This window comes from Poecilia mexicana, unplaced genomic scaffold (assembly GCF_051168715.1).
Source record: "Poecilia mexicana isolate PSO_F unplaced genomic scaffold, ASM5116871v1 scaffold_13, whole genome shotgun sequence".
In the NCBI taxonomy this organism is placed as follows: domain Eukaryota; kingdom Metazoa; phylum Chordata; class Actinopteri; order Cyprinodontiformes; family Poeciliidae; genus Poecilia; species Poecilia mexicana.
The window spans coordinates 6045269-6067668 of record NW_028263382.1 but is presented as its reverse complement, the minus strand read 5'-3'; the positions used below and the strand labels follow the sequence as shown (position 1 = coordinate 6067668).

The window sequence follows — 22400 nt, the reverse complement described above, 5'->3', positions numbered from 1 at the left end:
TCCTCGCGCTGCACTGCGCATGCTCCTCTCCACAGCAGCCGTTAGCATCGGGGGCTAACAGCCGGAGCGTGTAATGGCGGCCTCGGTGTTACTGGGGTCTGCGGAAAGCACCGGACTCAACTTCACGGTCGGAGCCGGTGGCAATGCTATCCTCGGAAACTCTAATGGACTGGGCCAGACGGGCCCAGCGTCCTGGAACCGCTCCCTCGACCGGGCGCTGGAAGAAGCCTCGGTTAGCGGCTGTCTGAACCTCAGCGGCAGGAAGCTGAAGGAGTTTCCCCGGAGCGCCGCCAACCACGACCTGACCGACACCGTCCGGGCCGGTAAGTGAGGTCCAAAAGCGGCCAGCAGATCCATAGAGTCCGACTGAGCTCTGTTGGGACTGAGCTCAGTCCCAACTGAGCTCAGTTGGGTGGTTTGGAGGGGTGTTTTAGGGGACTTCAACGGGGGAAAAGTTGAATCCAACTTCCAGTTCCAGAGGAGGAGGATGGAAAACAGAGAGGGCCGGTGTTGTGACAAACTGCGAGCCCCGGCTACATGAGGTCCGGCTTCCTCTTCTTGCAACGGCGTCACACCGCTCATTGGTCGCTAACCGCTCAGATCAGACAGAAAAGGGGATGTTTGGTTGTTTTTTCCAACAGGGTCAAAATTTAAAATAATCTCCGTCATGGAGGAACCTCTGCTAACTCTCCTTAGCACTGGTTACCAGTATTCCCAGTTAACACGACCGTATGACGCTGGTATTATGACTGTTATAATTATAACTCGTTATAAACCTGCTCTGCTTCAGGCTGGTTTCTCAAGGAGGTGAGGCCGGGGGACGGACTGTTTATCAGGGGTAACAGATGATGACAGCACACCGGTGCGGCCCGGTTACACACAAACAGCCGGTTTTATTCTGCAGTCTCTGGTGATTCAGCTGGTCCGAGGTTCGGCTCGGATCAGACCCTGTAGGAAAGGTGAAGACACACCTGTGCGGCTTTGTTGTTTTGTTTTGAACGCCTACTGCTGGCTCCGCCCCTTTGGGACGGTGTGGACCAGGAAACAAGCACCCCCCTCAAAGAGCCAAATCAGCCGATTATTGATCAGGCATAAAACAGAATAACCAAATTATTATTTATTTTAATAATTTATAGACATGAAGTGTGATCTATGAAAGTCCACTGAAGATGGGACAGATGGGGAGAAAAGGGAGCAAAAGATGATGAAATTGTAAGTAAAAATACAGGAAGATTGATTACAATGTGCTTATTTTGGGGTTCAGTGTGGTCGGGGAGGGGCATAAGGAGAGCAGATGTAGGCTCCCTTTGTTTGTTTCGGACTGTGATGGAGGAGGAAACTCAGCAGGAACTCCATCATCTGCACCGCTTCATTTCTTCTTTTTTTTAAATTTTATTCAGTGTGTTTTCTGTTGAGTCTGGTTTTTGATTGTGTGCCTCTGGAAGGATTTTTGATCTTACTTTTTATACTTTCTGACAGTTGTTATGATGTGTAACCATGGCAACAAGGCGTTGCTTTCACAAACATGAGGGGCTGATTAGCATCTCAGAATTCTGAGATAACACCTAAACTACAACCCAAAATCCTGGAGATCATCTCTACTGCCCTGATATGGAGCTACTGGCATGCTATTACTATCTACAGTCAGATGCCTCTTCAGATTCGTTGCAAACTTGACTGCTGCTGGAGATTCTTCCTGCCCTCTATGAGTCTTTGAAAATAGTTGGATGATTCCACATGTAGCTTTCCTTCAGGATGAGTGAAGTGTTTCCACACAGGCCAGATTGATCAGTTTAAAGCCTTATCTTCCATCTATGGTAACGTTGGACTGTTGGGTTACCATGGTAACCGATGCTGAACACACTGGTTGCCCTGAAGGAAGTTCTGCCTCTGGTTCTGTCTCTGCTATAAACAGGAGCACCTGGTTACCTGCTAACTGAGCACGCTCAGATCACTCTCTGTTAACTGAGCGCGCTCAGATCGCTCTCTGTTAACTGAGCGCGCTCAGATCGCTCTCTGTTAACTGAGCGCGCTCAGATCGCTCTCTGTTAATTGAGCACGCTCGGATCACCTTCCTAATCGCTCTGAGAGCAGCTGCTCTCTCTGCGGTTCCTGTCAGATCAAACTGAAACCCAATTCTGTGGTTTTGGTCTGTGGCTCACCACTCTCCCTCAACAGCTCAAACTACGTTACCCAGAATTCCTGGTTGCAGCTTAATCCCTCCCAGAGTCTGAGACAAAGGCCTGGTGGCAAACAAAAAAACAAACAGGAAGTCCCCCACAAACCACTTCCTGTTTGTGATGGTGGATTGATGAGCATCACCAGCTGCTGTTACAAACAAGGAAGCTGAGGTTACCATGGTGATGAGTGCTTCCTGTGGCCCTCACAGCTGCTCTGATAAATATAGCCTCTGTGGGTCAGCTCTGCATCGTGTCGCTGGCAGAGGAGTCAGCAACGGTGGGAGGAGAACAATGGCAGCAGGGAGGAGTCCGGGTGATTCAACAGAATCACTTCTATTTAATCTGGAGTCAGAGAACCAGAACCATCTGATGATTAATCACCAGAACCAGAACCAGCATCTAACTGAACTGTGTGTGTGTCCAGATCTGTCCCGGAACCGACTGTCGGAGCTTCCTCTGGAGGTCTGCCTCTTCGTGTCTCTGGAGTACCTGAACCTGTACCAGAACTGCCTGAGGTCTCTGCCAGACGGCCTGGTGAACCTGCAGGCCCTGACGCACCTGAACCTCAGGTCTGACGCACACACACACACACACAGAGTTGTGGATTAGCTGATGCAGCTACTCTTGGTACAACGCATCACTTACAAACTTTTCTGTTCTAAGTGTGTTAAATGTTAGTAAAGGGCAAAGTTAAAAACTAGCTCTGTTATTGTTAGCGCAGCTAATTTTATGCTTATCATTTAAATTCGTCTAAATTTAATGTACAAGAAGTTGAGTGCGTTAAACATTTTCAAGTTGGCAAAACACACCACCACAAAGCTTAACATTTTAGAATTTATCCAGAAAATTTGATTTAGTAAAAGCTAAGGTTGCTAAACCTTTTCTAAATTAGCCTCACTATTATTAACACTTCAGAATTAATCTCTAAAACTGAACACTGGAAAAGTTAAATGCAGCCAAAGTTTCCAAAAATGCTAAGTTAAAAACTAGCTTTGTTATTATTAACAGAGATCATTTTAAATTTAGCACTTGGGAATTTATCTGGAAAATTTAATATAGGGGAAGCTAGGTGCAAAATGTTTTAAAAATTAGTAAAAGCGGCAAACCGCTAGGTAAAAGTTAGCCCTGCTATTTGTTTTTAGCTTACTGCTTTAGATTCATCTGGAAAAATGGGTTTAGAGGAAGATAAATGCACCAGTAACTTTCAAAGTTAGCAAAATGCTAAGTTAAAACTTAGCTCTGGCATCCGTCCATCTGTCCGTCCTCCTCCAGTCGGAACCAGCTGTCCGTCCTGCCGGCCGTCGTCTGCAGCCTCCCTCTGAAGGTTCTGATCGCCTCCAACAACAAACTGGTTTCTCTGCCAGAGGAACTGGGCCAGCTGAGACACCTCACTGAGCTGGTGAGTACGGTTCCTGATCAGACCCGTTACTGATCAGAACTTTTGTTCGGTTCTGATCTCTTGCTGTCGGGTCCGGCAGGATGTGAGCTGTAACGAGATTCGGACGTTACCGTCCCAAGTGGGTCAGCTGGAGGCTCTGAGAGACCTGAACATCCGGAGGAACCACCTGGTCCGACTCCCTTCAGGTAAACTCACTCAGACACGCCCGGTCCAACCGGGGGAAAAACCAGAACCAGATCAGAACCATGTGGCTGCTTTCAGAGCTGGCTGAGCTTCCTCTGGTGCGCCTCGACTTCTCCTGCAACAAAGTGACCTCCATTCCCGTCTGCTACCGCAGCCTGACCCAGCTGCAGGCCATCGTCCTGGACAACAACCCTCTGCAGAGCCCGCCCGCACAGGTACACAGGAAGTGACATCACAGCTGCTGCTCTGCGACTGAGCCTAACACTGTTCTGTCCTGCAGATCTGCATCAAGGGGAAGGTCCACATCTTCAAGTTCCTGAACCTGGAGGCCAGTAAGACCACGCCAGAGCTGCCCGAGTTCGACAGGAGACCTCTGACCTCCTGGTCTGACCCCACACACACACACACACACACACACACACACACACAGTAATGCTGCTCCTTCAGAATAAAAGCCTCATGACTGACTGCAGCTGTATCCCGGCAGTGTTGACGAGGCGTATCCAGGGCGACCGTATGGCGCGCTGGACTCGGGCTTCAACAGTGTGGACAGTGGAGACAAGCGTTGGCTGGGCAACGAGGTCAGACCGTACTGCCAGATCCGATCCGACCGGTTCCGATCCAGAGGTCCGGTCCGTCCTGCAGGGACATTAACAGAACCTCGTCTTCTGTTCCAGGTTTCAGAGGAACCGTCAGAGCTGCCGGTCAGAGACCAGAGGCGAGCCGGACCAGGAGGACACGTGCTGCCCAACGGGACATGTGAGACTCGCTCAGCCGCCCACAGACTGTCACATTCTCACTTCCTCCTCTTTCCCTCCTCACTTCCTCCTCTGTCCCCAGCAGATGGGGAGCTGGAGCAGATAGACTTCATCGACAGCTGTGTGGAGGAGGAAGAGGAGGGGAAGCGCCGTTCAGGAGGAGCAGACCGGAGCAGCCTCAGCTCTCAGTTCATGGCGTACATCGAGAGACGCATCACCAGGGAGGTGAGGCTCCGCCCCCTCCTGCTGGAGGCTTTCATTCAGCCTGAGTCAACCAGGAGACGTCATTGACTTAAGCAGGATGGATCTTATTTTGAAAAGCTCTGATTTCCTGTTTATGTCCTCAGGGTTCCCCAGTGAAGAACAGCTTGGCTCGGGCGGAAGACATGAAGAGACACAGCAGGTCAATAAAAACACTTTGTCCTGACCACTTCAACCTGTGTGTCCTCACTTCCTGTCTCACTTCCTGTCTGACTTTCTGTCTCTCTCAGAAATATGGCCGACGGCGTCTCGGCGTCTTCGAGCTCCCAGAGTCAGGTATGATGATGGAGCCGTCTGACAGGAAGCGTAAGCCACCAACTGGCTCCTCATGTCCTTATTCGTGTTTTTCCAGAGAGCTGGTTCTGGTTCTGGTTCTGGAGGTGTGGAGAGGATGAGAAGGGAGGCTCAGCTCGCTGCTCTGAGGTACGACGAAGAGCGGCAGAAGAACCGTTCTCTGCAGAGAGACAGTGTCACCAGCTACTCCAAGGTACATGACCAGGCATTCAGACACCAGTTTAACCAGTTAGACACCAGTTTAGCCAGTAGATCACTTTTTTAACTGGTCGCTATTTTAAAGGTCATAGACCAGTTGAACTATTTTGTTGCCAGTTTGCCAGTAGTTTCTGCAGTACCAGTTTAACCAGCAGGGGGCGTCTCTAACTGGTCCTGCTGTTTTGCAGCATAAAGCAGCTCAGAGCCCGTCCAAGTCCAGTCCAGAACCTGAGGTGAGTCCGTCTTTATTTCTTACTCATTTACTTGCAGACCCTCTTCTTCATGTTGATTGGACAGCGCGGAGCCCCGCCCCTGTGTTTAGGCCACGCCCCTTTATGTCTGTTGATGTGTGTCTGGTGTTTGTTGTCAGAACGTCTACCCCTCCAGGCGTTCCACCCACACAGATGACTCCGCCCTCATCATGGTAAGAGCTTGGAGCTCCGCCCACAAGCTCGCATCTCATTAACGGTTTCCAAAATAAAAGCATGCAAAGGGATCAGTGGGTTTCCTGCATGTGACATCACAGATTCCTTTCTGTTGGTTTCTGGTCCAAAGATGAAAGGAAACTTCTTCCTTCTGTTTTCTGACCTCTGACCTCTGACCCCTGACCTCTGACCCTTGTCTCTATGTCGTTGCATGTTGATTTGAATTGATGATAGCTTCCTGTTTCCTAATGGTTTCCTCTCTGTCATTTCCTGTTCTAATGGTTTTGCTCTCACAGCTCTGGAAGCTCCACCCCCTCCCTGCTCCAGGTACCTGCAGTGGGAGGAGCTTCTCTCAGGTGTGTAACCGTCCTGTGTTTTGTCTTTTCAGCAGGGGGAGGACAGAGCCACCTTGTCTCCTACAGGTAAGAGCAACACCAACCTGAAATCTGCACTAACCTCACCTACAGTTCCGCCCACTCTGAGCTTTCTGTTTTCTCTCAGCCAATCAGTCGCCTTCGTACCCCGGCTCAGGAGGCGGGGCTTCCAGTCGGACGTCCAGCCTGCGGCCGGAGAGCTTCCTGTATCGCCTCAGTCAGAGGGACGAGAAGAGAAAAGGCGAGTGTATTTTCACCTGCGATGTTTGAATGCATATGTGAACGTCAGCGCAGGCCATTTTGGGTAAATAAAACCAAAACAAACATGCTAGCCTAGCGCTAGCAGCAGAAATGGCTCCTGGTCTTTAGCCTAAAGAGAAATCCTCCAACACTAAAATCTGACGCCTCCATCTTGTTTCCATCTGGTGAAGAAGGAAGTTGCTCTCAGTGTCTTCAGAGGCTTTTGTATCATTTCCTTCAGTGGTTCTTGGTGCAGCGCCCCCACAGGCCAGGAGGGGAACAGGTTGGTTTGACTCAGAGAACCACAGCAGCTGAAGATGGAGCAGATGATGGAGTTCTGGTTCCAGTAGAACCAGGTTGACTGGACTGGTTCTGGAGGTACGGAAAACATCAGTAGCTGGAGTGTGACTGTGCCCTCTCTGCCCTGTAGGGGACGCCGTCGCTGCACCGCCTCAACCCAAGGAGGAAGCTCCTGCTGCTCCTCCTCTGGTGGGTGAAGACGCAGCGCTGGTGGAGCAACTCAGAAAGGTACGTAGCTCCGCCTCTTCCACCTCTTCTGCTCTGTGATTGGCCTGCTCACCGACTCTCTCCTCCCACCCAGAACATCGAGGCCCGGCTAAAGGTGGCACTGCCGAGCGACCTGGGCGCCGCCCTGACGGACGGCGTGGTGCTGTGCCACCTGGCCAATCACGTGAGGCCGCGCTCCGTCCCCAGCATCCACGTCCCGTCCCCCGCTGTGGTGAGTGTCTCTGATTGGTCAGTTGATGCTGCCGCCCCAACTGACCTCCACTGACCTCTCTCTGTCCCTGCAGCCTAAGCTCACCATGGCCAAGTGTCGCCGCAACGTGGAGAACTTCCTGGAGGCGTGTCGCAGGATCGGTGTCCCACAGGTAAACACACACCTGGGAGACAGAGGCTGAATCCAAACCAGTCAGACTGCAGACTGCAGGAAGGACTCGCTAAACTTTAACACCAATACATCAGCTTTTAGATACCCAACAGACCGGCACCCCAACCAGGAGTTTAATAGCTTTCTGTGTTGAGCCATTCTGTCTGTAATTCACCACAGTGTGCAACAACAACTGAAGACAAATATAAAAAATTAAATTCCTTCTGGATAATTCTAGTGCACCGATTGCCGTTTTCTGGCCAATTACTCATTTTAAACAGCCTGAACTGCTGATTTCAATCTTGGCTAAGTAGCTAATAGTTTAGTAAAATGTTTATTTTCTTATTTATTAAAGGGTGTAGATTATTTATTTGAATTTCTAATATTGTATAAAACAAGATTAGATGATTGAAAGAAAAATCTGCAGAATGTGCAAATTTTTTTACCCAATTAATAGTCAGAATAATTGATTGTTAAAGTAATTGTTAATTGCAGCCTGACTTAAAACAATGTTTCACATGTGGTGAAGTTAGATTATACATCTAATTTTTGCTCCGACTCTGAGGAAAGTGCTAAAGCTAGTTTAGCCAGACCTGCTCAGAGAGGCCGGTTGTAAAACTTTATGCTCACAAACAGCAACAGTCCTCTCAGCGGTCTGGCTGTTGACTTCCTGCTCAAGATGAGATGAGCCTTTAAACTGATTGTTGTAACAGAAGTTGTTGTTCAGACGTTTGGATTCAGTCTGAATCATCTGATGAAATTTCTTCTTCTCCTCTTTCTAAACTAACAGCTTCCTTTCTTCTCTTCATCTTCCCGTCTTCCATTTTGCTTCCTGTTTCACTCCTTCCTCGTTTTTATCCTCCACCGTGTCCATCACACCCACACACACTCAGGACCGCCTCTGCTCAGTGGGCGACGTTCTGGAGGGGAAAGGGGGCGGGGTTTATGGGACGCTGCAGGTGTTACTCTCCATGGCCCCGCCCACTCTTAGCCCCTCCCTCCAGGTCCAAATGGCCGGCTTTGCCCTGTTTTACCTGTCCGTCATGTCGGCGCTCTGCGCCATCTACGTTCACCTGGCGCCGCACGCTTAGACCCGACTGGAACGTCTGCAGGACCTCCGTCGGGTTGGGTCCGTCCCACGTTTAGCTGTCATCTCCCGCTGTAGCCACACCGTTCCTGACGCACAGAAACGTGGAATACTTCATGAACAAGCACAGCTGCAGGTTCCCTCTCCTCTGGAGAATGCCGGGTCCAGTTGGGACGGTCCGTACCTTTAGTGAAGAGTTGACAAACTCCAGTCCAGATCTAACATCCTGCAAATCAACCGGTCGGCACCGGGCCTCTGCAGGGCCGATCCACAGGGCGTCCACGCGTCCTTAAAATGTCTTAAATTAATGTAGTTGAGATTAAGGCCATAAAACTTGTTAAATCCATTTTAAAAAATCAAGTTGGCCTGAAACACGTTAATCACAGGTGTTATATTTTGTCACGGCAGAACTATTTGATCTCATGGACATACGTAAGTGACAGATTGGACTTTTTGGTCTGTTCAGACTGCTGTGGAAAAAGTCAGATATGAAATGAGAAACATTGGATTTGGGTCGCGTTTGCCTGCTCTGAGAATGTAGCCTAGCTAATGCTGCGTTCAGACCGAACTGTTTCACCAAAACGCATCCAGCGCCTCAAGTTGGACGCTTGGTTTCGAGCATCAGAATTGTCTGTTGTCCGTTGGGCTCTGATGGCGACAGAGATGGAGGACACAACCGTGTCTGCCATCTTTGCTAGCTAGCAATTAGCCTGCTGATTAGCATCTGGGCCCAGATGCTGATTAGCATCTGGGCCCAGATGCTGATTAACATCTGGGCCTCCAAAACTTTACAACAAATGTCAATACGTCACATAGCGGAGTCTCTCTGATTGACGCGCTACACGCCCGGTGACGCACCGTAGACGTGCATCCATGTGGGCACATCGAGTCGCGTTCAGTCCGAACGCAGCATTAGAATCTGGACTGGGACTTGTGGACCTGAACTGGGGATGGTTACGGGACTTGGAGCAAACATTTTGGACACAGCCCAGATTCTGTGGGTTTGACTGGGACTTGTCAGGTTAGTTTGAGACCTCTGACTGGACTGGACATTTGGACTTCGACTCTGACTTGGACTTGGGTCTTTTGGACCTTTTCTGGGACTTGTACCAGGACTTTTTTTGGCTTGAACTGGGATTTCATGGACCTGAGGATAAGCCGTAACGTCTCTTTGCCGTTGTTCACCGAGTCGTAGAGGATCACGCCTCAGCTGGAGGCAGAACTTCCTGTCTGTTTGGCCCGTTTCCTGCCTGCTGAAGCTCCGCCCCCTCGTGCCTTACGTCCACCTGCCTGTCTGAGTGTTTTTTACAGTTCTGACCACGTGAAGTGGGTCAGAACCAGAACAGAACCGAGTCCAGGACTCCGGGAGTCGTCTCCATGGTAACCATTATGTTCTGCTGCTGCTGTGAGGTCAGGATGAGGTCACACCCCCTGAAGTTCCCCTTTTTATAAGATGAAGAGTGATGATGATGATGATGATGATGATGATGTGTTTTTAACCTCGGATCGGTCTGGATTTTTCCTCTCGATTCTCTAAATAAAGTCCAGAAAAACATTTTGACTCATTTTTTCCCCTGAGCTCACCTGAGTTAGCAGAAATGTTTCCAAGCTTTTCTCCTCCTGAAACGACTAATCAGATTAATCGAGACGAGTCAAGTAGTTTGATAATTGATTAATCGTTAACTGCAGAATACAGACTCAACAAAAATACCATTTGCTGAAAGAACAGCACACTTAGAGCTGTAATGAAGTCAAAACTTTACAACAAATGTTAACTTTTTACATCTAAGATAGAAAAAACAACCTTTGTCTGTTATTGTTTTGCATCCAGGTCTCCTTCAGTTTTTTACTGTTTTTTTCAGTAAAAATAACAAACCCTGAAATAAATATATTTATTTTTATTTTTATGTATTTCTTAGACATAAGCGGTTAAATAAAAAATCTGCAAATTTAATCATCAGAATAATCGATTACTAAAATAATTACAGTAGTTGCATCTTAGAAGTGCAGAAAAATTCTGTAAAGAATCTTAATTCCTACTGTCAATTCTAGATCGATTCAAGACTATCAAAAATTGATGTTAGTCGATTTGAATTGATTTTAATTCTGCTTAAAATTAGATTTTGAAAAATTTTTTTAAAGAAAAAGCCAGGCAGCTTAGCTAACCTAATACAGGTGAATTAAGTTAGATATTTATGCAGAAATTGAACTTGTTAGAATTTTTTAAATACATTTTTTATTTGTCTTTTCATCTTGAGTCTAACATTTACACTGAAACCCAGAAACAAATTGATTTCTGAAATAAAAGTCGTTTCTAAATCGCAGGACGCTGAACGATTCGCATCCCTTCTTGTGAGTGAGAGAAAACAACAGTCCTTTAGGCTGCTGACTGGCAGTGCTCAGCAGCAGCTCTCCTTCCCTCCATCCCGCATCACTTCCTGTTCTTCCTGCTTCTTTTTCCTGAGTTGCCATGGTTACAGTTGTTTTGTTCCTTAATTTAAGTTGTCATCATTTGACCCACCTTTCTGTTGACGCCCCGCCCTTCGCTGTTTGCTCTTCTTCTGTGGTGTTTGTCTGTGCAGACTAAGTTGTGTCTTCCGCTCCACATCCTGGAGGAGCGAGGGCTCCCCCAGGTGGCCGGGACGGTCAGCGCGCTGCTGGACCTGGCTCCGCCCAAGCAGTCCGTCTCCACGACGACGGCAATGCCACCTGGGCCCTCCGTGGTCATCTAGCCGCTGGCCTGCACGTGCTCAGTCGGCCTCCTGTAACAACCAATCAGAGCTCGCCGAGTTCCCACAGCCAGAAACGAGTTGTTGTGACGCCATTCAGGAAGCTGTGTGGCGTATGGAAGCCCATCAGTGCCAGGAAGTTAAAATCAGGAGTTATAAATGAAAACGTTGATAATGTTTGGTTGAGCTGATTGATCCAGATCAACACTAATGTCTGAGTTTCCATGGTAACAGCAGGTTTTACTGCTTTGACTGGAGGAAAAATGGATAAACGATATTTTTTAAACTGTAAAACATTTTTAGACTATTGGTTGGGAAAAATCCAACTCAGGCAGAGAGTTTTTGACCTTTTTGTTCTTGTGGAACATCTGATTGTTTTGCTTTTTTGTGGGAATATTTTTTTATAAAGTGAGTGGAAAATTTTATTTTAAAAATTTTCTCTCAATCCTTTAAATTAATCTAAAGTACATACCAATTGAACTGTAAAAATACATTTAAAAACTATTTACTTTTGTGTGAAAAGTTACATTTTACACTGATTTACCATACCTTTTGATTTTAGCTTTTACCACGCTGGTTGATTTAGTTTTTGCTCAAATGGGCTTCCATACAGCATCCATACAGACTTCTGGCAGGTGAGTGTTTTTGTCTGGATGTTTGAGGCGTTCCCACTGATCCCAGTACTGATCCCAGTACACGGTAGCCAAACAGAGGCTTTCCTACTGGTGCAGGACTGGTAACCTGCTGGAAGCTGCATGTGGATCTGATGGAGACACAAAGAGCTGAGATCAAACTGTCACGACTGAACTGAACGAGTCTTTAGAAACTGAACTACTCTTTAGAAACTGAACGAGTCTTTAGAAACTGAACTACTCTTTAGAAACTGAACGAGTCTTTAGAAACTGAACTACTCTTTAGAAACTGAACGAGTCTTTAGAAACTGAACTACTCTTTAGAAACTGAACGAGTCTTTAGAAACTGAACTACTCTTTAGAAACTGAACGAGTCTTTAGAAACTGAACTACTCTTTAGAAACTGAACGAGTCTTTAGAAACTGAACGAGTATCGAGAAACTAAGCAAGTCTTCAGAAACTCAAACAGCTTTGGGAAACTGAACATGTCTTGAGAAACTGAATGAGTCTTGAGTAACTAGACTAGTCTTTGGAAACTTAATGAGTCTCAAGGAAGGGAACTAGTCCTGAGAAAGAAAGCAAGTTGAGATAGAGTACATGACAGAGAAACCGAACTAGTCTCAAGAAACCGAAGGAGTGTTTAAAAACTGAACTAGAAAGAAAGAGAACAGACAGACCAGAGACAGAAAGCGAGTCTTGAGAAACCAAACGGGTCTGGTGTAACCAGACAAGACTTGGGAAACAGAACAAGTACTGAGAAGAGAATAGGCCACAGAATGTAAACCAGACATCAGAAACTGAACGAGTCCAAAGGAACTTAACCAGTTCCCCCGAAAGGGAGCAAGTCCTGAAAAAAAGAGTTGGCCAGAGGAAGAGAGTCTTTGGAAACTGAACAAGTTCAAGGGAACTGAACTAGTTAAGAGAAAGGAAGCGAGTCCTGAGAAAGAGAATAGGCCAGAGAAACCGAATAAGTCTTAGGAAAACGAACGATTCTGGAGGAATCAAACGAGTCTTGAGTAACCAGACGAGTCTTTAGAAACTGAACGAGTCTCAAGGAACAGATCTAGTCCTGAGGAAAAAAAAACACAAGTTTTAAGAAAGAGAATAGGCCAGAGAAATTGAACAAATCTTGAAAAACTCAACTAGTTCCAAGAAAGAGAACAGGCCAGAGAAAGAAAGCGAGTCTTGAGAAACCAAACGGGTCTTATGTAACCAGGCAAGTCGTGGGAAAGCGAACGAGTCCCTTATAGAGAGCAGATCCTCAGAAACAGAACGAGTCCTAAAGGGAAGCAAAGAGCACAAACAGCTGACTAAGTTGGCAAACCATTCATTGAAATCTTACTGATTAGATGTAAATATTCTTTTTTCTCTCTGTCAATGTAAAGATGTCAGTTTTTCATTTTAGTTTCGGGGAATATGTTTTGACTATATTTGGTGAAATACTAAAAGTCAGATTTTCTCCCAAACTCCAGGAGTTTTGGTTCGTATTCATGTTCGTGGCACTGAACCCAAAAACTGAAACCACAAGTAAAGTTTCAGACTTTGCTGTTTTTTTGCACATAATACTGTTTCTAGTTTTTATTGACTACTTTTGTTTCCATACAATGCTTTTTGTATCTACAGAACTCTAAAATGACCTTGTGGTTAAGGATGATGATAAAGCTAATTACTGTCTGTGATTTAGTTTGAAAGCACTTCAGTAAGTTAAGTTGAAATGATAACTTAAGTTATAAAATAATAAAATACTCAAAAAATTGTGTATACAACTGACATTATGATAACATGCTATCTAGCTGATATACGACTGAAGCTTTGATAGCTAAATTCTAAAATGATGCTAATGCTACTCAGTAGCTACTGCTGACGAAGTTTGTTATAATATTTAAGTTACATTAAATGTATCACAATAATGTTGATTGCTGCTGAGATGACCCAGCAGTTCTTAAGTTAGCTTTGTTTGTAGCTACCATACATCATTTGCTTCAGCTAGCATTAGCTGGACTTCTGTTGAATTGTGGTTTAGGTCAGGTCAGGGTTGAGGCCCAAATGGCTTCAGTGAGTTAAGTAAAAGTTCTGATGGACATTTGCTAAATGAGTTATCTTTAGCTGTTAGCATGGTTGAATCAAAAGCAAATTGTCTAGCGCTAAGTTGTCATAAAATGGAATAAAACTAGTAATGATGAAGACAAAACAGGGAACTGAACTGTCCTAAAGTCCAGAAATTAAAAATGAACATTAACAGTCAACGTTACTAGCTTTTAAGTTAGCAGGGACAAAAGAAACAAAGATACAAAAGAAAAGATTGCTAGCTTTATGCCAATGATAATTTTCAACTGCAGCTTATGAACAGTTTATTTTTCTTACATTTAAAATTACTGAGTTTTTTTTTTTTTTTTTGGTTAACCATTTGTACTGATCAGAGGCCAGAATTTAGGAAACCAAAAACTCTGGCTAAGCTAGTTAGCTTTTAGCTACACAGTTAGCTAAAGCTCATGTTACAATAGCGAACAGAAGCTGTGTTTGATATGTTGGATCACTACAGACCTTTGATATACTATAATATCAGAAATTCAATTTTCTGTCCTGTAGCAGTGACCGGTCACGTGACGCATATTTAAAATATGGTTTTAAATCTAGTTTTCCTCACAGACTCTGACTCAGATTCAGTGTGAAGTGCTCTGTATGTGAACGAATTGACAGAAACGCCAATAAGCAAGTTTCAGACCAGATGTTGGTTAAATTAAACACAAGAAATAAACAAGCCAGGATTTATCCTGTATGATTATTTTACTTCATATGTGGAAATTATAACAGTGCTACCTATAAAAATTGTTTATATTTATTTTATTTACTCAGCTTCATACCTTAAAGTTGCTGTAAAAAGCAGAAGTTCTGTTTAAAGTCCAGTTTCTTTCTCTATGCTCGTTTCTTGGCCTCTGTCTTCTGATTGGTCAGCTGTAGAAAGCCGACCAATCAGCAGAGAGCTAGGCGTTTGTAGGTTTGAATTTGGAGCACGAAGGTTGGTTCCATTTTTTATGTTTTCTTTCGCTCCGTTTCTGGCGTCTCCATCAGATCCAAGGTCGCTTTGATCTTTCTGACTGAACCCTGAACTCTGACTGTCAGGCTTTCCGCCAATCCTGGGGCCAACAGATGAAATCATGTTTATACATATATGTGTTTGTTTTTATTGTTGTTTACATTCAGCTGTTTGGATTTCCTGTTGTTCTGATTACAGTTAGTGCTCCGTTACAGGAGCACTAACTGCTCCTGTAACGGAGCAGTTGGTGTTCAGAAAACTCCTGTAAATATATATAAATATAAATATATATATATATACATGTGTAGATATGTTGTACATATGAAGCTGAAGCCTGTCTGTTGCCATGGCAACACTGCAGGTTAAAGGTCACTGTTGGTTTGCTGTAGCGGTTCATCCTGCTCCGAGCGCACTACATTTATTTATGGAGCTCGTTTTAGTGCAGGAAGAAGACAACAACAGGAAGCGGCTTTTTAATTTAAAACATGTTTACTGAGGAGTCGTGCTGCGTTCAGGCGCAGTGGGACATCACTTAACACTAACCTAAAAACACTTCTCACAGTTTGTGCACAAACTTAGCTCATGTTTTTACCCTGTAGCGCCCTGGGTTTAGACTGCCAGACTGATTTTATACCGCCAGGCTGAGTTCTGCCTGCCAGACTGAACTCGGGGGAAATCAGCAGCTCGGTTTCTCAGAGGACAGGTGACTTGGCGTTGTAAAGACATTGAATTCAAGTTTCTGTCCTGCAGCAGTGACCGGTCATGTGACGCAGTCTCACTGTTTTTAAAGGACATTCCACCATTTTAAAGGACAAACATGTTTTTACTTTTTTCTGTATAAAAGATGAATCCGACTGTTTGAAGAGTTTAAACAAAGAATAAATATTTTAATGTGATTTTTTTCCTTTTTTGTGTGTCTGATTTTACACATTTCAGCTCTAACCTGATCAACGTTGCACAGATCAGTACCTGGTGACAGGAAGTAAAAGGGTTATTTTGGGATAAAACAGGACATTTGGCCCCTAATGGCCGGGGTTACTCTAGGCTCAGTGCTCAGAACTTGGTAAACTGTCTAAAACTGCCTCCTGGTCTGGAGAACCAAGGGGAGAACCAGAACTACTTAGATAAGGTGGTCCAAACCCAGCAGACAGCAGAACCTTGTCCACGTTGACCCACCCATTACATATATGCCATTTGGGCCCCAGCTTCATGGGGGTGAAGACACTCCACTGTTCAAAAATCAAGACAGTGTTGCCATCTGGAGGAATGACCAGGAATTGCTAAATCTTCCCAAATCTCCTGTTTGGACCCATCCATCCATCCATTTTCTAACACTCTTATCCCTTCGTGGGGTCGGGAGGGTTGTTGGTGCCTATTTCCAGCTAATGTTCCGGGTGAGAGGCGGGATCAACCAGTCTGTCGCAGTGTTTGGGCCCAAGTGGCCCAATTCAAATGCATGCCTAATGTTCATGTTGGTCCTCCTGGACGATTGGGGTTGGGGCGGAAGGCATGCAAATGAAAGGAAAATCACGGACAGGAAGGGTTAGGGTTAATCCTACCCCTTCCCCTACCCTGACCTCAGGGCTTGATGTATATCTACTTAGATTTACCATTTTACCTTGGTTCATGGAAAAGGCTACCTTATAACCTGCTGGTTTATTTAAACCTTATTCACATGGTTTTTCCTCACCCTAACCAGGGTGTCAGTACTTATGTTTTTACCTTAATCCATCCACTTAGGATTCTGTGAAGTCTCTGTGTTTTACAGAGGGAAGCTACTTAACCTTATCCTTAATTTAATGGCATAGATCCCTAATTGGCCTTATATAACACTTAGCAAGGCTTGATTAACCTTGTCTGAGCCGTTGTTGGGTGAGGGAGTATAGTGGTAATGGTCAAAACACCTCAGGATCCAAGGTTCCCTGCTGATGATGTGTTCCACATTTTAGAATATACATGCCATCCTATAACATTATTGTAGTTATTGTATATTTATCTCTGTATCTCATGGGTTCCACAGTGGCGCAGCTGGTAGCACTGTTGCCTTGCAGCAAGAATTCCCGGCCCTGGTCTTTCTGCATGGAGTTTACTTTTTCTCCCTGTGCATGGTGGGTTCTCTCCGGGTACTCCAGCTTCCTCCCACAGTCCACAAACATGACTGTCAGGTTAATTGGTCTCTCTAAATTCTGTGTGCATGCATGGCTGTTTGTCTCTGTGTTGCCCTGTGACAGACTGGCGACCTGTCCAGGGTGACCCCCGCCTCTCGCTGAAAACGTTCACTGGAGAGGCACCAGCAGCCCTCCTGACTCCACTAGGGACAAGGGTGTTAGAAAATGGATAGATGGATCTTATACATGGGCCAAACAAAAGGAGGTGACATGTGACATGTCGGCCTTCGCCTTGCCTTTGACTCTCTACACCAAACTGTTTTGGTCGATGGACCGGGTCAGGGGAATGTCATTGTGATCCTAACCATCGTATTCAGCTGCTGCACAGTCTGATTTTCCTGATGTCCCAGACAACAGGAGCCAGTTAGTTACTGTAACTCTGCTTGTCTGTTATGTGACAATAACAGAAGGTTCTCGTCACATTATATGAAACATGATTAAATGTTCACAGTGATGTGTTGAACCGGTGGGTTTGAGTGCAGATCTGATTCAATGTTCAAATATCACATAGAATATCACAAATGTGAAATAAAAACTGAGAAATAATGGAAATATACTGAAAATTTTGGGTCACAGAAAATAATCTGACCGAAAAAAAAAATCTTAATTAGGGTAGAGACTGTGATAGCGATAATCCAATTAACTGGGGGGAAGTAACCATTTCAATCTCGACCATTGCGTTTTCACTCACGGTTCAAATTTTATTTATTTATTTATTTATTTATTTATTTATTTATAAGCTCTAACAAAAACAAAGGTAGTAGTGTATTTATTATATTGTGATCTGGTAGGTTTAATGTTGATAATTCAGCACAAAAGGGCGTATTTAGCTCTTTTGTGAACTAAATAAGCCCACAAGAGGAAAATATCCGCGTTTATAGCTGATCACTTGGTTTATTGTGTCATCCAATAGGAAGCAGAGAAGCAAAAAAAAAAGATTCCTAATAAATGTTTTTCACATATACTGTAAATAATGTATGTACTTAACTTTTACTGTTTAGTTGTAGTTAGCTAAGTAAAGTTTATCAGCAGCTAGATTAAGGTTACGACATACAAATTCATTGACATATCATGTTAAATAATATAATTGATCCAGAAACTTGTAACACAGCGCCCACTAATGGCGAGGAGAGACAACTGGAGCTATTCATACTTTGCTCTTTCTGTACACATACAAACCTGTTAATAATTTGCTAAATATTCCCAGAACTTCCTAAAAACCTTTACAGCCAGCCCAGAAGTAAACTGCACACCACTCAACACGCTCCCAACCAACCAACACCCCAAGAAATTAAAACTTTTACTACAACTGCAAAATCGAGATGACATACGTGATCGTATGAATTTCACAGCTGATTATTTAGTTTTAATTTTCATTAAAGGTAAAGGTAATTTATTTATATAACACATTTTCAGCAACAAGGCAATACAAAGTGGTGATAGTAGTTAATATTAAACATTTAATTTTTTTATTCTTTATTTTAAAACCGGTGTTTTGTTATTTTGATCAGGCATCCTAATGGGCAGCTCCAGGGACTGTGATTACCCGGCAGGCCTTGGGTCCTGTCTTTTCCTCCATCTTTGTGGACTGTTCGCAGGTAAGTGTGTATCTGTCCGATTAAAGCTGAAAATCAGCCACACATTGGTCTGCCTGCTTTAAATACTCACTCCTCTAGAGAGGGAAGACTGTCCTCTGTCATTCGGGGTGTTTATGTCAGCGGCGGGATCTCCGATGGTGGAGATTTAAATCGGATAGTAGAGCTAACAGAAATTAGCTTAGCCGAGTACTACTCAGCCGCTCCGCCTCAGGGGGACTTAGAAGCTATTAACTGCATTCTGAGCGAGGCGGAGGGGTCTCGGGTCTTCAGAGTAGATTCGGGGTCTGTTTGTGTCACAAAGGCTCAGTTTTATTGCCGAACTTCGTTATAAATCGGTAAAGCCCCGGACTAACCTTCCGCTCTGACGTTCAGCTACCCCACGTTTCTGCTCGTTCTGTTAGGTTCAATTCCGCTATAATCTGGTTAAATGCTAGAAAATGAGCAGCCGAATTTATCTCCGGTCAGTTTCGGTTCGAATGGATCCTCATTTGAAACGAGCTCAGTTTCCAAATCATAACAGCCCGGAATAAACGATCAAACAGCCCAGAACGGAGGGAGGTTTAGCATTAGCTTCAGATCAGAGATGCTGCAGAACATCTGGAGGTTCTGCAGGGTCAGGACGGATTTTCAGATCAGATGACATCCAGCTCTGTGTCTGCATGTTCATGATTTGCTCTAATGTGTGTGTTCGCAGGTGAACTCACCTGAAGAAGATAAACGATGCCTGGAAGGTGAGTTCTCTGGTCTTGTCTCGTTTTTTTCTGTAGGGTCTGAATGAAAATCTAACTTTTTTTCTTCAGATTCCCTCATTTTTCTGCCGAAGTTTAATAATTTAAAAGAAATTAAGGAACTGTTGTTAGTTTGTGTATTATGATGTGTTAAATGAGCTGTTGACCTCTGACCACCAGACTTTGGAGTAAGGCCATCTTCACCGGCTACAAGCGTGGGCTGCGGAACCAGCGCGAGCACACAGCGCTGCTGAAGCTGGAGGGCTGCTACAGTCGGGATGAGGTCGACTTCTACCTGGGCAAACGTTGCGCCTACGTCTATAAGGCTAAGAAGTGAGTGCTGCCGCCCGCATCATGATGCAGCCACTGCCGCCTCAGCTCAAACTGTGTGTGTGTGTCTGTGCAGGAACACAGTGACGCCCGGCGGGAAGCCCAACAAGACCAGAGTGATCTGGGGAAAGGTGACCCGCGCCCACGGCAACAGCGGCATGGTCAGAGCCAAGTTCAGCAGCAACCTGCCGGCCAAGGCTATCGGACACCGAATCCGGGTGGTGAGTTCTGCTGCTGCTGCGGTTCTGTTCAGGTCCTGATCAGACTTCAGGTTCTGTCTGGTTCAGGTGGAGTCATTTATTAGTTGGATTGACGCGGTTCCAAAACTCGCTCTGCACCAGCAGCGTTAACATTCACCGCAAAAGAGCTGAGCGATACGGACTGAAAGTTTTATCATGATTTATTGTAACAACGATAATAAATAATTCTTATCGTCACTTCTCTTTGTTTTCAGTTAACTGTAAGACTTTCATGGCAATCGTAGCTCCACAAACACAAACACAGCTGTTGGAAAACATTCCTGTGTGTAACGAGCTTCTTTAGGCCCCCAGGCACATCAAGGTGTGATTTATATCACTGAACTGCTCACATATTCTCAGATGGTCTCAGACATTTATTGAGAAAGTAGTAAATCTAACAATCCCGACAATAAAAACTGTTTTGTATTATCAGCATGATTTTTAATGTTTTATCGTGTGAACAAACGTATTCATGTGATTTTAATTTTGCAATCATGTTTTTTCAGCATCAGCAGAATATTGACAGTTTTCTGCACTTTCAAGTGGAAACGCAGCCGCTGCAGTGATATGGTTCAGATTTTCACGTTTCGATCCAGAAACCAATTTTTCTATTCAAACTGTTTTATAGCAGGAGTGGCCAAAGGGGGTCCTGGAGGCCCGGCATCCTGCACGTTTTAGTTCTCTCTCTGGTGGTAGTAACAACCTTTTCATCATGTCAATGTTCCTCTTTGGCCTCTATTGAGCCATCATTTGATCCAGGTGCGTTAAACCAGGGAGAGAACTGAAACATGCAGGATGCCGGGCCTCCAGGACCCACTTTGGGACCCCCTGGTTTATAGTTTCTGTTTAAATGATGCGACTGAAAGAGAAAAAGACTAAAAAAAAACATTTATTCAAAACTAGTTTGTAAGATTCCATACAGGGTCAAATTCAATCAGTTAAACAAAAATCAGTTTGTTCATAAAAATGTGAAACTTTATTTACTCGTATGAGGTTAGCTTAGCTGCCTGGCTTTTCTGAAATAATAAAATAAATATAGAATTATTCAACATGGTGGATTCAGTTTACAACTGAAACACATTTTAAAATCAATTTTTCAGGATTCCTAAGTGCAGAAATTGTGATTTTCTGTAGAGTGTGAACTCGGTCAGGGTGCGCCGGTTACAAACCTGCAAACACAGGAGAGTTTGTTACGTCATCAACTTCGGATCCATAACATCCAACATGGCGGACCGGTCACCGCTTTGGCTTTTGTGCTGTTTTGTTGAGATATTTGGCTGCTCAGATGTCTTTGTTTTGAGTTGTTGAATACAGAACAAAATCTGGTAGTTTCCACACATGGACAGCGCAGAAAAACAAATAATTTTTATTATTTTACTTTTAAAAACTGATATTTTTTGTGATATTTCCACTTTTACATTCAAAATATGACATGCAGCAGTGAATTGTGGGTAAAGCACTCTGTCAGTTGAAGTTTTAAACTTTAGCCCACCGTGCTGAGAACAAATCAGAGGTTTAGAGGAATCTGACGTGAATTTCTTACTGGTAACAATCAAAGTTCTACAAATATTGAATTTAAATTTTTACTTGATTGATCAGTAATCAGTTTACAATCAGCCCAGTGTTGCTCTAGAAGGAACCAGATCTTTTGAAACCACAATCTAAAAATTGAACTCGCATCTGTTTGTAAAAATCTGTTTCGACTTTTAATGCTTCAATGTTTGACTGAACCAGAATTTATTTATTTTTCAGTCTTCTGATTAAAAAGAAAACACTTGTTCTTTTTCCACCAGAATTTCAAACGGCTGATTCTGATTTTATAAATAAACCTCCAACTTTAAGCTGCAATATCTACAGATTTTCTTTGTTTACCAAAATATACAGAAATTATTATTAATCTGTTGAAAATATATTTATTAGAGATGCACAATAAATATCGGCCGATATTAACAGATGTATATTTCTGTCCTGTTGTATTTTCTGCTTTTGTCAGAAGTTAAGGAAATATTTAAAATCTATAAATATCAGTATTGGCCCAGATTTTTCTTTTGGTGCATCTCTGATTTTTATATGTTTTTGAATAAATTCAGTTTGATCAGATAAATCCTGATTTATTTCTGTGGAACCAGAATTTGTTTCATGATCTGATCCATCACAGCAGGAATATCTGGTGTTCTCTTATTGTGAAGGAGCCCCGGTGCTTTTATTCTGACGGTGTCTCTTTCTGTCTCTGCAGATGCTGTATCCGTCTCGGGTGTGAAGACGATCCATCATGTTTGTACAGAAATGATAAAAACGGATCAATAAACTGATCAGCGCCAAACTGCTGTGTGTTTTTGTTCTTCTATCCGACTCGGTTCCACATCACAACTTCTAAAAACTACTCAGTATTTTCTATTACAGTCTTATACAATATTTTATTAATCATTTTATATGTTTTACCACTTTAAGAACTTTGTGTGAACATTGTGCCCCTGAATTTCCTCTTTGGGACAATAAAGGCTGTTTCTATTCTCATGTAGAAAATATTAACACTAAATACTGACACCTTCTGGGTTTTCAAACATCAATACAAGGATTTCACTGTTGGGATGAATCCGAATCATTATACTATATCTGTAGAGATGAAAAAAAATACGTGAATTTCCACC

General features: G+C 44.0%; 2 protein-coding genes across 8 annotated transcripts; both read left to right on the top strand.

Annotated features, from left to right (window-relative positions):
• Positions 1-31: 31 nt before the first annotated feature.
• Positions 32-19183, top strand: lrch3 (leucine-rich repeats and calponin homology (CH) domain containing 3). 7 transcript variants are annotated; one of them, XR_015765032.1, is made up of 21 exons: positions 32-323; positions 2605-2749; positions 3453-3579; positions 3659-3764; positions 3841-3977; positions 4043-4146; positions 4250-4343; positions 4440-4521; positions 4603-4745; positions 4868-4923; positions 5012-5057; positions 5134-5268; positions 5462-5506; positions 5644-5697; positions 6087-6120; positions 6200-6313; positions 6743-6840; positions 6914-7051; positions 7125-7202; positions 18366-18452; positions 19147-19183. XR_015765032.1 is itself a non-coding variant. In XM_014981042.2 (20 exons), the coding sequence occupies exons 1-20, from the start codon at positions 74-76 to the stop codon at positions 11018-11020; spliced, it is 2136 nt and encodes a 711-aa protein (XP_014836528.2). In that variant the 5' UTR covers positions 32-73; the 3' UTR covers positions 11021-15582. The 7 variants fall into 7 exon arrangements, 5 of the variants coding, with proteins under 5 accessions (XP_014836528.2, XP_014836527.2, XP_014836526.2 ...); XR_015765031.1 differs by having other exon boundaries at positions 18366-18456; XM_014981042.2 differs by lacking the exons at positions 18366-18452; positions 19147-19183 and adding an exon at positions 10871-15582.
• rpl35a (ribosomal protein L35a) lies at positions 19044-22072 on the top strand. Its single transcript, XM_014981047.2, has 4 exons — positions 19044-19183; positions 19361-19513; positions 19587-19731; positions 21986-22072. The coding sequence occupies exons 1-4, from the start codon at positions 19173-19175 to the stop codon at positions 22007-22009; spliced, it is 333 nt and encodes a 110-aa protein (XP_014836533.1). The 5' UTR covers positions 19044-19172; the 3' UTR covers positions 22010-22072.
• Positions 22073-22400: the final 328 nt, after the last annotated feature.